General features: G+C 37.2%; 7 protein-coding genes across 7 annotated transcripts in view; 3 read left to right on the top strand and 4 right to left on the bottom strand.

Moving 5' to 3' along the window:
• Positions 1–140: 140 nt before the first annotated feature.
• Positions 141–2,056, top strand: MELLADRAFT_116436 (uncharacterized protein; the record flags this gene model as incomplete). Its single annotated transcript, XM_007409828.1, has 3 exons — positions 141–270; positions 346–693; positions 774–2,056. 3 exons carry the CDS (start codon positions 199–201, stop codon positions 1,632–1,634), a joined length of 1,281 nt encoding a protein of 426 aa, XP_007409890.1.
• An 829-nt stretch (positions 2,057–2,885) lies between these two features.
• On the bottom strand, positions 2,886–4,337 carry MELLADRAFT_35949 (uncharacterized protein; the record flags this gene model as incomplete). Its single annotated transcript, XM_007409741.1, has 5 exons — positions 2,886–3,128; positions 3,201–3,273; positions 3,354–3,577; positions 3,668–4,156; positions 4,263–4,337. 5 exons carry the CDS (start codon positions 4,335–4,337, stop codon positions 2,886–2,888), a joined length of 1,104 nt encoding a protein of 367 aa, XP_007409803.1.
• A 331-nt stretch (positions 4,338–4,668) lies between these two features.
• On the top strand, positions 4,669–5,540 carry MELLADRAFT_63052 (uncharacterized protein; the record flags this gene model as incomplete). The annotated part of the gene is made up of 4 exons (XM_007409829.1): positions 4,669–4,801; positions 4,905–5,098; positions 5,178–5,362; positions 5,438–5,540. The coding sequence occupies 4 exons, from the start codon at positions 4,669–4,671 to the stop codon at positions 5,538–5,540; spliced, it is 615 nt and encodes a 204-aa protein (XP_007409891.1).
• A 171-nt stretch (positions 5,541–5,711) lies between these two features.
• On the bottom strand, positions 5,712–6,788 carry MELLADRAFT_35870 (uncharacterized protein; the record flags this gene model as incomplete). Its single annotated transcript, XM_007409740.1, has 1 exon — positions 5,712–6,788. One exon carries the CDS (start codon positions 6,786–6,788, stop codon positions 5,712–5,714), a length of 1,077 nt encoding a protein of 358 aa, XP_007409802.1.
• Positions 6,789–7,500: 712 nt separating this feature from the next.
• Positions 7,501–9,090, bottom strand: MELLADRAFT_116435 (uncharacterized protein; the record flags this gene model as incomplete). Its single annotated transcript, XM_007409739.1, has 3 exons — positions 7,501–7,932; positions 8,020–8,348; positions 8,414–9,090. 2 exons carry the CDS (start codon positions 8,789–8,791, stop codon positions 8,049–8,051), a joined length of 678 nt encoding a protein of 225 aa, XP_007409801.1.
• A 949-nt stretch (positions 9,091–10,039) lies between these two features.
• MELLADRAFT_35775 (uncharacterized protein) lies at positions 10,040–12,367 on the top strand (the record flags this gene model as incomplete). Its single annotated transcript, XM_007409830.1, has 9 exons — positions 10,040–10,107; positions 10,179–10,269; positions 10,392–10,507; positions 10,577–10,807; positions 10,865–10,930; positions 11,001–11,367; positions 11,465–11,771; positions 11,946–12,070; positions 12,146–12,367. The coding sequence occupies 9 exons, from the start codon at positions 10,040–10,042 to the stop codon at positions 12,365–12,367; spliced, it is 1,593 nt and encodes a 530-aa protein (XP_007409892.1).
• Positions 12,368–13,158: 791 nt separating this feature from the next.
• The window catches only part of MELLADRAFT_71852 (soluble epoxide hydrolase), a gene marked incomplete at both ends in the record, with an annotated part of 4,440 nt that continues 4,175 nt past the window's right edge, over positions 13,159–13,423 (bottom strand). The window contains one exon of the mRNA XM_007409738.1: positions 13,159–13,423. Coding sequence (XP_007409800.1) covers positions 13,416–13,423 — 8 coding nt within the window.

Raw genomic sequence — 13,423 nt, 5'->3', positions numbered from 1 at the left:
TTAGAAGATTGTGCAAGACTTAAAGGTGCTCAAAACCCTCCTACCTTAAACCATCAAAACCAAACTCATGACTATTCGAAAAGTACGGCTAATAGTTCTCATAGTCAATTACATGATTTCTTTAACCATCAATCTAATCTTAACAATCTAAGAAACGGAACTCAAGATGGAAACAGTTCGATAGATGAAGAAGATAAAATGAGTCCTGCTGAACGGTTAATGGCTGCAAGTGGATTACATTTCATGACAGCTAATCTAGAACAAGTACTCGTAAGTTTTTTTTTATCAAATCACCATCACTCGAAACATACAACTAATCATCTTGGGTGCGGGGTTTCGAAATAGTCAGCAACGTTTTACAAATCATTTGAGATCCCATTACTAGACATCTACGACCATTACCGTCAACAACTAGCCGAAAGACAATCGACTTACGAAGCCGAAGTATCAGCCAAAACCAAAGCAATACGGGAAACCGAGATCCGAAACATGAAACAGAATTTCAGCTCTTCTTCTTCTACTCGTAAGGGAAACCCAAAACAAACCCGTTTCATAGGTCGTGATTTGAATTCGTTTAGAAAAGGTTTAAAAGAATTACAAGATCAAGTGGAATCAGTTGAAAAAGTTAAACAAATTTATTACTTGGAAGTAGCTGGTGGTGAATATGAAGTATGGAAAAGTGTTGCAGATAATGTAAGTCAAAACCAAGTCAAGAAAAAAAATTATACCAAACTGATCTTGTGTTCTTTTTGGGGTTGGGGTGATGGGTTTAGATAAGTTTAATTGTTAAATCAGAAGTAGAAGTCTATGATAGAATAGCATCTAAAGCCACCTCAGATCCAACCCTAGAACTAATGATCACCTCAATCCCTGATCCATTCGACACCTACAACCAAGACTTAATTCCCAATTCGAGTCAAGCGCCTGAGATCTATTCAATCCTACCACCCCTAAGTAGTATCCTAACCCCAGCCCAAGCGATCGCCCGAAAATCCTTACAAGATTTCACTCCTGCTTCTCAGACTCTTGAACCGAATTCTTCGTACCAAGGTTCATCGGTTGGAGACGTCTTGAATCATCAATTAGATTCTACAACTCATTGGGATCATCCGATCAACCAACCCAACGAACTACCACCACTACCAGTGGTTAATTACCAATCTGATGATCTAGAAGAAGAACCAGAAGAAGAAGATCGTTCGAACCGATACCCAAGTAGATCTTTGTTTGATACCCCACCAGCTTCTCCTTCATTACCTCATCCACCTACTCTTCACTCGATCGAATCAGTTCCCACGATCAACTTAATACCTCAAACCCAAAGCTTTGCTCCTACTCCTTTACGAAACATGGTCTTGATTGATTCTAATCCTGAACAAGAAACTGAATCTGTTTCAAATCCAACTCCAGATTCGAATCCAAATCCAGAGTATTCTCAAGACACCATCAAGTGTAACTTGTCAACTTTTAAAAGAGCTTCGGTGTTGAGTGGTATTAGTTTGGGTGGAACTTCTGGGATCGGGAATGGGAATGGGAATGGGAATGAAGAATCGATTATGAGTCAGATGCCTCCGCTTGGAATTGATTCGGATTCAGATTTAGAAAATTCGTTTGGTTTAGATCATCAGGATTGAAAAAATTGAAAAAATTGAAAAACATATTCCAGAACATTATACTTTGATTTCTTATGTGTTGGGTGGTTTTGGGTTACTTTCTTGACTCGTGTGGGCTTGATTTTTTTTATTTTCATTATGATTCGTTTTTTTTCCCGCTGCTTTTGCAATTCTTAAATTTCTTATTATGTTTTTTTTAGTTAATTCAATCAAGTTACATTCTAATACTTTAAGATTTCTTTTTGTTTTGTGTTTTCCTTGAGTCTTTTTTTTCTTTGTTTTGTTCTTGTATTCTATTATGTTTTTTAAAATGTATTACATCAACTTAATTCTATTCTATTCCAATACTTTTCTTTTTTTGTTTCTTTAATAAGGTTTGGTATTTTTTTAAAATACAAGAAAAAGTATATTATGAAATTTACATGAATTTAGTAAAAATAGTCAAAAAGAATGAGTGATGCATAAACATAAAGAAGTTGATATTCGATCACAAGCTTCATTAAGTGAAACTTTTTGGTCATCTTGTAGGTATGTAGCAAGCAAGCTCTTCAACAGGTGTTTCTTTTGAAAATCTATCTACATAAAGAATAATTGCCATTTTCGTACGTAGGAAGATCATGAAGATGGTATTTATTTTTGTACATTGGCAAATTCATGAACACCCGTGATCACCAATATCCTCAACATAGCTCAACATATAAACCACTTTATAGTACTTTGATAAAACGCTGATCAGATCAACATAATAAAACGATCGATATAAGTTCAAGTTCAAGCGCAAAGATCACTTTGGAAATCTTTCTGTCCAAGAAAATCAAATTTGTTTGTATGGGGAAAACAGTTGATTCAAATGGTCTTACATCTCTTGATCAGCTAAGATGAAGAACGCGGCACATCTATCATACAAAAATTTGCTTGATGAATCATGAGGTGAATCTGTTGTCTCCTTGTGGGTCAAATTCAATTGATCAAGTAATAGCATTTTTGGAAGAACATCTCTTTCGGTTATCACCACTTTCGGTTTTGTACTGTAATCAGTGCTAAGTGAGGTTAGAGGGGAAATGTCAAAGTTTTTCAATGCAAGATGTTATATTTCCAAGAGCCCATATAGAGCAGCGATAAAAACAATTCTGTTTTAGGCGTCGAGACATTAAGGCTTGTGAGTCGCTATTGAGTATATTGACATTGACCAAGATCCGGTACGACAGTCGAGTTAAAACTTTCGTTATGGTATATTTCTATCTTATTTCAAGAAATGAGTTGGGGTTTTTTTTACAACATTTTCTTCAAGATCGCATCTGTGACTTCATCTGTTGAAGATTTCCCACCAAGATCAGGTGTGAGGATCTTACCCTCATCAAGGACAGCATTCACAGCCGAATAGATCACTGAGGCAGGTTTAGTATAACCCAAGTATTCTAACATCATGGCAGCTGATCTGATGGCTGCCATTGGATTTGCGATCGATGGTGAATGGTTCACGATATCGGGTGCTGAACCATGTACAGGTTCACCCTTTCATTGAATCAAATGTCAGTTCACGGGAAACAAAATCAATAGACCTCAGGGTATATTGAGCAAACTTACCATGATGAAATTGTCACCAGCGTTCACGGATGGCACTAATCCTAACGAACCAACTAACGCAGCTCCAGCATCACTATAAAAAATCAAACATTCAGCCTTAGCTATCCATTTCTCTTTCAATCTTTCAATCAATTGTAGATCAGTGTCACTTACGATACGATATCACCATATAAGTTAGGACAAACCAAGACATTAAACCTTTGAGGTGTTCGAATCAGATTATAAATCAAACTATCCACAATTCCTTCATCTACTATGATAGATTTAAATTGAGGATTCCGTTTTTCATCAAAGATGGATCTAACTGATTCTCTAAAAAGTCCGTCTGAAACTGATAAGACGTTAGATTTATGAACAATAGTCACTTTGGATGGTCCCTACAGAATCATGAGTCGATGAAAGAAATTCACATCAGTGATTCTTAGACAGTAAAGAATCTGAGAATACATAGAAAAACCATCATTCACCTTCCAGATCCGTTCCGATTCCGATAATTGACTTCTAACTTCTTCACCTCTAAGAGCGACCTGTCCAGCCATTCTACCGATCCGTTCACTAGCACGTTGAGTGATCTGACGAACAGCCAAAGCGACTTTCCCACCACCTAATCCATCAGGTTGATCATTCAAAGTTTCTTGTTTAATATAAAGACATTCAGTATTTTCTCTAACGACAGTAATCTCCAGTGATTTCGAATTAGAATGAATCGGTCTAATATTCGCATAAAGGTCTAATTCTTTACGAAGTTTAACGATCGGAGAACTATATCCTTCAACCTTATGAGACGGTGAAGAAACCGCACCGAAGAGAGCAGCTGTACAATCTTCTCTTAAACTTTGAACCGTTTCTTTTGGTAAGGAAACACCCGTCTTCGTAAATAATTCAAAACCGGCTTCTAAGTTTATGAACGTAGGTTTGGGGATTCCAACTGTAGACTGAAGGATTCGTTGGGCTGCCTTTGGTTTGGGGGTTTAGGAAAAAATTAATGGTTTGGGTTTCTATCCAAATTAGTTGATGAGTTCTTTGATCATTTTACGTAGAAGAGGTTTTGGGTTTACTTACTGGGATGACTAATCGACCTATTCCATCTCCTGGTATGAGTCCAATTTTTAATGCTTTTAATCCTGTGCTTGCCATTTTGATTTTTGCTGAGAAGGTCGAATATGAAAATTTCCAAATTCCATAAATATCGGGAATCACCAAAAACTTGAGTTGGGTATGGCTTATGGGTCGTGGGGTATGGGGTATGGGATCGAGGCGACTGTTACATATCACATTTTTTTTCCCGCTTCTTGTTTTTTTTTGGCTTCAACTCTCATACTTAAACAAAATTATATTTACCACTTGCCCTCGGCACATTTGTTCACAACCTTACCATAAAAGAATACAAAGGAATTCAATCGATATCATTTGGGTCACTTTAAACATCTGAAGCTCATTCCAGATTCGAAATTATCAAACATCAAAAATGATCCGAGCAGCCAAGATTCAGAGAAAGACAAAAGAAACAGATATCGATCTAGAGTTGAAACTAGATGTACCAATAGGAACCAAACAAGATATCCAAATCTCCACCGGTATAGGATTTCTAGACCATGTTAGTAAGTTCTTCAATTCACACAAACATCGAAAAAAACAAAACATCTAAAAGACATTGAACTGAGTGATCATGATGAATTGAATTGTTTGAAAATCAGATGTTAGATGCTCTCATTAAGCATTCCGGAATGTCTTTGACTTTGAAATGTCAAGGTGATCTTCATATTGATGATCATCATACAGCTGAGGATGTAGCTATTGCACTCGGACAAGCTTTTCATCAAGCTTTATTCGGCAAAGATGGTGAAGGTTTAAGAGGTATCAAAAGGTTTGGTACCGGTTTCGCACCTCTAGATGAGGTTTGTTGATATGTTAAATCTTTTTAAATTTCATAAACTCTTTCCCAAACATAGACTAATGATGATTTCTTTTCATTAGGCACTAGCTAGAGCAGTGGTTGATATTTCGAATCGACCTTCTTGTTGTACTGACTTGAAACTTAAAAGGGAAAAGATTGGAGACCTTTCATGTGAAATGATTCCTCATGTGTTTTATTCATTTGCAATGGGAGCTTTGATTACGGTTCATGTGGATGTACTCAAAGGTGATAATGATCATCATAAGTAAGTGATTATGTTTTTTTCAAAATCTCATTCTTTTGAAAGTATGATCAATTGAATCGGATTGATCATTTTTAGGGCCGAGGCTAGTTTTAAGGCCTTTGCTTTGGCTCTCAAGGAGGCTATCACGAGGACTGGTTCTAATGAGATTCCTAGTACAAAAGGAACTCTCAGCGTTTGATTGATGTCCAGTAGATACTTGATCAAAATATTAGAATCACCACTCGAAAAAGAATCGAAAGTTATACTTTTCGTATTCCATCACTGATGCTAAATCTATATACAATTATATATAACAAACAAACCGACTTTCAAAGTCTTTTAACAACACCAAATCAGACGAAGAAGATTTTCAAAAGTCAGAAAAAGTCGAACCGAAGAGATTTACTTCATAATGCTTAGTTTGATATTCTTCAGAATGATCGGCTAAATCTTGAATTAAATGAGAAGTGGTACGACTCATTTGACGAGCGTGTGAAAGATGAGGAGCTTGGACTTGTTGATTGATAATACCTACCCAATCAAGATCAGATACCCATCCATGTAATCGAAGTTCATTCACATCTTGAGGTCTGTGTCTAGGATTCATTTGAGTAAGCCATTTAAGAAACGAACGTCCCAAAGGATCGATAAAAGGATCAATTTTAAGTTTTCCTTTTAAAATCGTTTCCATCATCACATCAGAATAGTTTGATGAATCGTGTGGAAGTTCATAAGGAAGTTCACCAGTATAAAGTTGATGAAGTAGAACACCAAGTGAATACCAATCAATTGAATAACTATAACTCTCACCACAAATAACTTCAGGAGCCAAATAATTTACCGTACCACAAACTGAGTTAGTTCTTCCATTGGAAGTAGAAACATCTTTTGAAAGTCCGAAATCGGCTAATTTAATATTCCCATCCGATGTCAATAAAATGTTTTCAGGTTTTAAATCTCTATAAATAATCTTAGAAAGATGTAAAACACTTAAACCAGTCGAAATTTGTACTAAATAAAATAAAACTTCAACATCATTAAAAAATGTATACTTTTCTAAAAGGTTTTGTAGTGTACCTGATTCAATTAATTCTAATGCTAAAAAAATATATCTTGGATTCGAAAATGATTCAATTGATTGTACTATAAATGGTTTTTCCTTCAACTTTTTCATTAATTTTCTTTCTTTTGAAATCGTGTAAAGTGATTCGTCTAACCAAAGTTGTGATTTTTTTAATACTTTGATTGCGCATACTTTTGAGGTTGATTTGTTTTTTGATAACCAAACTGTTCCGTATGATCCATTTCCTATTTGTTTGATTAATTGATAATCGGTTATTTTGGTAATCCTTTTTGGATTGTTAAGGTTTTTTTGATTGGGATTCTGCGATTTGCTTTCAAGAGTTGGTGTAAAAGGTTTTTTATTATTTAATGGTGTGACGGTCATTCTTCTTTGGGTTTTAAATTCATTCATTTTATTCGTACGTTTTTGTAGTAAAGGTTTGAGCTGGAGTCGATAAATTATATTTTGGATTCTGAAAGAAGATTTGATTTGTTTGAAGGTCTAGTGTTAAGTTGGAGAGAGAGAAGTTCATATCGATAGCTTCTTTATATATCATGAAGAATCTATATAGTCTCAGTACTCATGATGATCTCACAGACGGGTAAAAGTAAAAATGGTAACCTTTATCATCCTAAAGTGAACTTGTTCTCTTTGCTTTTGTTTACGTCTGTTTCTGGCTTGAATCTGATCATTTCAAAGGGTTATGCCTTTATCCGTTACTCAGTCTTTGAGCTTGACGGTTATCCTTAGTTCTTCATCCGCTACCTTACCAATCTTTTGCGTATGCTGAGATGGTTCACTGCGTTCAGTTTTGACTGGATAGCATCCTTTCCTGTACCACGGGTCTGGCTCTGCCATTTGCTTATCATCATAGACTAGCAATCAAACGTCGAGTTCTAGTTCTACTTATTAAGTATGACATATGCGTATTTATTTTCGGCTTTCGAGAAAGAATCGAAGGTCGTTAGACTGAAAGGAATCCACCTTCTCCATTGTAGATAGATCATTTTCGAACTTGTGAAGTATATGTCATCCTGGGCTTTTGAGTCTCTTTATAATTATTTGTGTGAGTTATGGCACAAGTAATTCCATTCCACGATTTAATTAATTTTTTGATATTCGCGAGGTCATGAGATACTCGCCCATTATTGCAATACCAGCTTAAACTACATACATGCAAGAATAAGCAATAACACTAGGCAAGTTATTGTTATCGGGAGTCGAAGATCCAGAAAATGGTTCAAACTAAACGCTCAACAAATCTGAACAAAGAACAAAAAAAAACTTATACAATTCCTCAAGCCTCAAAGAATGGTAAAAGGCTATATACTATTACTATGTTCTACATCCACTTCATCCTACAAATGACGCAAAGACTAAAAACTGCCTGCCTAAAAATTATTACTAGTAATCCTCCCTCGTATAGCTGACTTTAGCTAAGAGTGTTTGAGGGAGTGCTCCGTAGTTTTCCTTATACCACGGTTTTTGACCATCGGAAGAGACTCGGTGGCGTGATTCCACCTACTGCCTATCGAATCAAAAAGTCTGCTCAGTATGACAATATCGACGATTTATGAATATTGAAAAGGCCATAAGATTTAAGCACAATACTCACAGAGACTGGCTATACTTTGCATTCACAAGTCAGACACCCTCTTCAAGTAGTTTCCTTGTCATGCTCCGGGTCTGAACTCTGTCCAGTGAGCCCCGAAGACGAAGGATTTGATGGGTTGTTGCGCCGACTGTTTTCCCCTTCTGACGTTTTGATGACGGCGGCTCGATTGATGACTCAGACACCTTGCGTTTGTGACAAGAGTTAGGTGTGGTGGTGGTGTCTGGAGACTCAGGAACTAGGACGGCAGGGGTAACCTGAAGCGAGGTTTCAAAGGAGCTTGCGTAGTTCACAGCAGCCATCAAAGCTGCGAAAGGGTCACTCAAAGGTTCCTATAGATCAAGAGAGGAAATGTTAATAGGGTTGATTGAAAGGAGAAGAAAAAAAAACGACTTACCTCCTCAGTCACTCTGAGATCAGGGATCTCGGATAAAGGGATTGGTGAAGGGATTTGATAAAGTCTTTTGACCACCTCAATTCCACCTTCGATCCTCGATGGTCGATAAGTATGTTTTGCCGAAGCAGTGAGTAAAAGCCTTTGATTTGGATTGGCCATCCCAATTGAATTTGCCGTCTTAGGATGAACTTTTTTAGAGTAAAGCCTCTGAGTGTGAATCTTGAAATAAAATTGCTTTGTTGGAGTTGGCCGGAATCGTGTGGGTGTTGATGTAGGGTTATAGCAGTGTAGGTGTGGAGTTTGAAAGGGATCTTGGGGAGACGGTGTTGGGGTAGATGAGATCATGTTGGTTTGGGAATGATGTTGTTGTAGAGTCATGATGAAAGGAATCTGGAAATAATCAAGATGGTGATGATGATTTGAGAATGAAACTGAGTCGAGATGTAGAGAAAGTGATCAAGATAGAAAGTGGATGGCTGAGAAAGAAGGAAGGGGAGATGGGATGTTGCTGGGATCACAGGTATTTATGAAAATAAGGTCACAAGCCCAGCTGATGCTGAGGACGTTCCTTAAGAATGAGGTTTCGAAGCTGAGGTTCCAACTCAGTCTCAATGCTCTAATTTGAAGGAACAAACGCCACGCCGATCACATTTCTCAATCCGCTAAACCGAAAGATTTCTAAAAGATGGTACTTTTGGGATCACATGGCTTTGAGTCTTTCTGATATGTATCTTCAATATCCCGACGAACGGTTACTCGTTTTGACCTTCTTGTTTATCGATTCTACGCGGCCTGAATTTTCGTCTGATCATGGGTTCAGTACTGTGGAAATGACGCTCTGATGTTTTGTAAATCAAGGCTTCATGCATTTGTCTTTCCATGTCCAAGCAGGCTTTTTTGGTTCTTGAATTGATCTTGGAGGATATATTTGGTTCAGTGAGCGTATAAGCACAAAAGTATCACTTTATTGAGACAACGAGAAAAATAAATGTCGGATTTGTAGACTTCATCATGGGTTTTTTGCGGTTATGCTTGGGGTACGAAGAAGCTGAAGAGAGCCTGAAACAGACATGAGTCCGATTTTCTAATGACCACACCACATGATTAGACAATTGTAAGCCTCGAGTGAGACTTGTGTTTCAGGTTTTATTCCTGACAAAGGATGTCAGTATGGACAGTTGGAGTCAAGACCAGTTCCTAAAATTATTTTACTATTTCTCGAATGTTAAAAGGAAATTCCAGGATTGCGTGTGATTGTGAGGATGTTTTTGGCTTTCCTCCCTTTCCTTTCTTCCTGAGGGCAGCAAAGAAAGACATGTATCAAAAGCATAGGAAATCCTTACTGATGTCATAACAGTGAGGAGACACCACTTTTCCCTACTACAGGAAAAGTATAGTGGAAGTTAGACTTTGAAACACATTGCAGAGCGCTGAACTTTGAAGAGATCAAACAGGATCAAACTCAACAAGTGTCACCAATATGTTGATGATCAGTAACATCATACTCTCAAGTTAAGCATATCATATGCTTATAGAGATAATGTAATAACTTTGAAATTTTTGGTCAACGCATACATCCATACCACTTTTCACAATTGCTACCCACAAACCATCAAGAAGACGAAGATGACTCTCAAGACAAACACGAAAGCTGGTTCATTTAGCTCACTCGATCCTCCTATATCACAATGGATGTAAGTATTCTTCAAAGTTACTCAATCTGAATATATCAAATGACTTAATCCTATCTGGTTTTCTATCTCAGTGTGGATGCCGTTACAGCAATGGGCTTTTCTCATATGACTCCCGTACAAGCCAATACTATACCACTATTCATGCAGAACAAGGACGTGGTAGTTGAGGCGAGTTGTGCACTTTTGAAAACCCAACTTTCCTTTTGATCAGTTTCAAAATCATTCATCACACAAGAATTAATAGGATTTCGGATTTCGATCAATTCCTTTCTTTTTCAGGATAGGCTGTTACTGGGTCTGGAAAAACACTTTCATTTGTGATACCTATCTTGGAAAAAGTCTTATCTATGGAAAGGGCTGAAAAGAAAGCGATACGTGCGATTGTGATTAGTCCTACAAGGTGAAATCTAGTTACCCCTTCGGTTGCCCATCTTATGTTGCATTGACTGACGACTCCTTTGAATGTTAGAGAACTGGCTACACAAATATTCGAAGTATTCTCCTCAATCATACGGTGTCATCCATCCTCTGTAAACCAACTCGGGGAAGATTCAGAAGCAAAGGATGATTCTGATTGCGTGAGAGCAATGTTACTCATTGGTGGAACTGGAGCAAGTTCGATTAGGAAAGATATGAAAGAGTTTCGAGAGAATGGTGCAGATATCTTGATAGCTACTCCAGGTCGTTTAGAAGAGTTCTTGTTGGGCTATAGCAGTATATCGACAGGTAAACAGAAGCTCAACTCGAGCGATCGAAGCGTTGCTCGTCATGCTCTTGTCAACTTGAAAGCATTAGAAATGCTAGTACTTGATGAGGCTGATAGGTACGTTGATACCAACATTTCTTTTCTACGTTCACCAGGTTGTTGATATCGTTTGGTTGATCAAAAACAGGCTGCTCGATCTTGGATTTGCTCCCGTCTTGACCAACGTAATAAGTCATCTACCCAAACAAAGGCGTACCGGACTCTTTTCCGCGACGCTCCTCAACGATGGATTGACCGAGCTCATCAAAGTTGGTCTTCGAAACCCAGTGAAGATTGTCGTCAAAGTTCAAACAAACAAGCAACTCTTGGTAGAGGATGACCGAGTGCCGAGTGGTTTAATCAATTATTTTCTCGAAGTACCTAAAATCGAATGGAAGATGTCTCAATTGATCAGACTATTAAATCAAATGATCATTCCAAAACCACAAGGTGATGGAGCTCATAAGTTTATTGTCTACATGTCTACTTGCGCCTGTGTCGACTACTACTATAAAGTAAGTATCTTCGGCTTGAGAAACTAATGCGGCCCATGATGTAGGCTCAGAGATGGTTCTAGCAAGTTCAATACTGACGATGATTTATTGATTACAGATATTGTCTAAGCTATCGGAGCTGGAAAACTTTGCAATCTATTCACTCCATGCTCAACAATCTCCCACAAGACGTTCCATCACTTACAATTCCTTCAAAACTTCCCCACTCTCCAAGCCTACCGTACTTTTATGCACCGATCTCGTGGCCAGGGGACTCGATCTACCTGACATTGACGTCGTGATCCAATACGATCCTCCTAAGGATGTCCGCAACTTTTTTCATCGGATTGGACGTACTGCAAGAGCTGGACGGGGTGGGAAAGCTATCGTTTTCCTTCAAAGTGGTCGGGAGTTGGACTATATTGGTAAGCAATCCATGCTCACTCTTGTTTTCTGATCTGTTGCTAATTGTACCACGTACATCTCACTCATCCTGTGGACAGAATACCTCAAGATTAGAAAGATTGTACTTGAACCATGGCCGTATATATGTGCAAATGGCGAATCAAGTCAGTCTAGGAGCACAACTCACCAAAAAGGTCGGAAAACCCCAACTACTCCAAGAACAACACATCCTACGCTACCTGATACCGATGAAGAGGCCTCTGTGTTAAATTCGGTCATCAAGACTATCGTAAAGACTGATCGTGATCTCCATGACAAGGTGAATGAGTCTCTCAGCCAATCACTGTGTAAGAGAGATCTGACCAATCCTTTGGTTCCTTAATTAAACTTGTAGGCAGTCAACGCATTTGTGTCTTACATTCGATTTTACTCGAATCATGAGGCATCTTATATATTCCAATTGAAACATCTTGATCTATTACAACTTGGATTTGAAGGATTCGGATTGATTAGGATGCCTAAGATGCCCGAACTGAAAGATTATCAAGGTAAAGATGGCCCATTGACATCTGAAGGCTTTAAAAAGGAAGGACATGATTTTAAGGTGAGCAAATAAGCTATTGATATAATTTTATGGGTTAATACTCATTAAATCTTTATATTTGGTTGTCTTTTATAAAGTGGAGTGAGTATCAATACATAGATCCGATTAAAGAAAAGAATCGAATTGAGAAACTTGAAAACGAAAGATCAAAACCTACAAAAGTAGAAAAATCTAAACTGAAGATTGATAAACTAACACCAATAAATCAAAAACTAATCGAATTAGAATCTAAAAAGTTACCAAATCATGTAGCATGGTCTAATCAAATTAATAAAAAATTAAATAAAGAACAAAAAAGGTTAAAGAGACTTAGAGGAGAAGAATCGGATTTATTGAAGGATGAGAATGTAATTGATTTAAATCAAAATGATCATGAAGATGATGAAAAAGAAGTGGAAACTGATTGGAAAGAATTGGTTAAGGAAAAGAAAAGGTTAAAGAAATTTAAAGTAGATTCAAAAGATGATTTAAATTTAAAAAATGATGAAAAGATTTTGAAATCTAATCAAAGTGAAGGTCAAGTTGGATTTTTTGATGGGTTATTGGATTAAAGAATGGATATGGTTTCTTTTTTCATTTAAATGGTTCTTCATTTTTCTTTTCGATTTCAAACTTTTGTATACATGTTCACAATTTGATCTTATAAATAAAAAAAAATCTTGAAGCCGCGCATAAGAAAAACTTACAAACATCTTCCTTATATGTAAGGATAAACAAGCAAAACAGCCTCCTGTTTTTCACCTTGGTCAGATATCTTAAGACCTCTCAAAAGTCTGCATGACTTGATAAGCCATTGAATCAAAGAAAGGGAAATACTTGTTTATTTCATAAGAGAAGCTCATCTCAAAACATTCAATGAAATCAAGTTGAAAAAGATATATAGATTTGCTTTCCATCAGAGTAAGATAAAGGCTAGATCAGAATACATTTAAAAAGTTTCAACACCTATGCGATACATATGAACCATGGTTTACCATGTGATATATTCAACGAAAAAAAGGTACACATAATATGCAGATGAGATTATGAAGATGATAAACAGCTTCAAATCCTTCACGCATCACACGT

Source organism: Melampsora larici-populina (genome assembly GCF_000204055.1).
Source record: "Melampsora larici-populina 98AG31 unplaced genomic scaffold MELLAscaffold_17, whole genome shotgun sequence".
NCBI classification, from domain to species: domain Eukaryota; kingdom Fungi; phylum Basidiomycota; class Pucciniomycetes; order Pucciniales; family Melampsoraceae; genus Melampsora; species Melampsora laricis-populina.
Note: the sequence above shows the minus strand (reverse complement) of the source record. Positions and strands in the feature narration are given on the sequence as shown.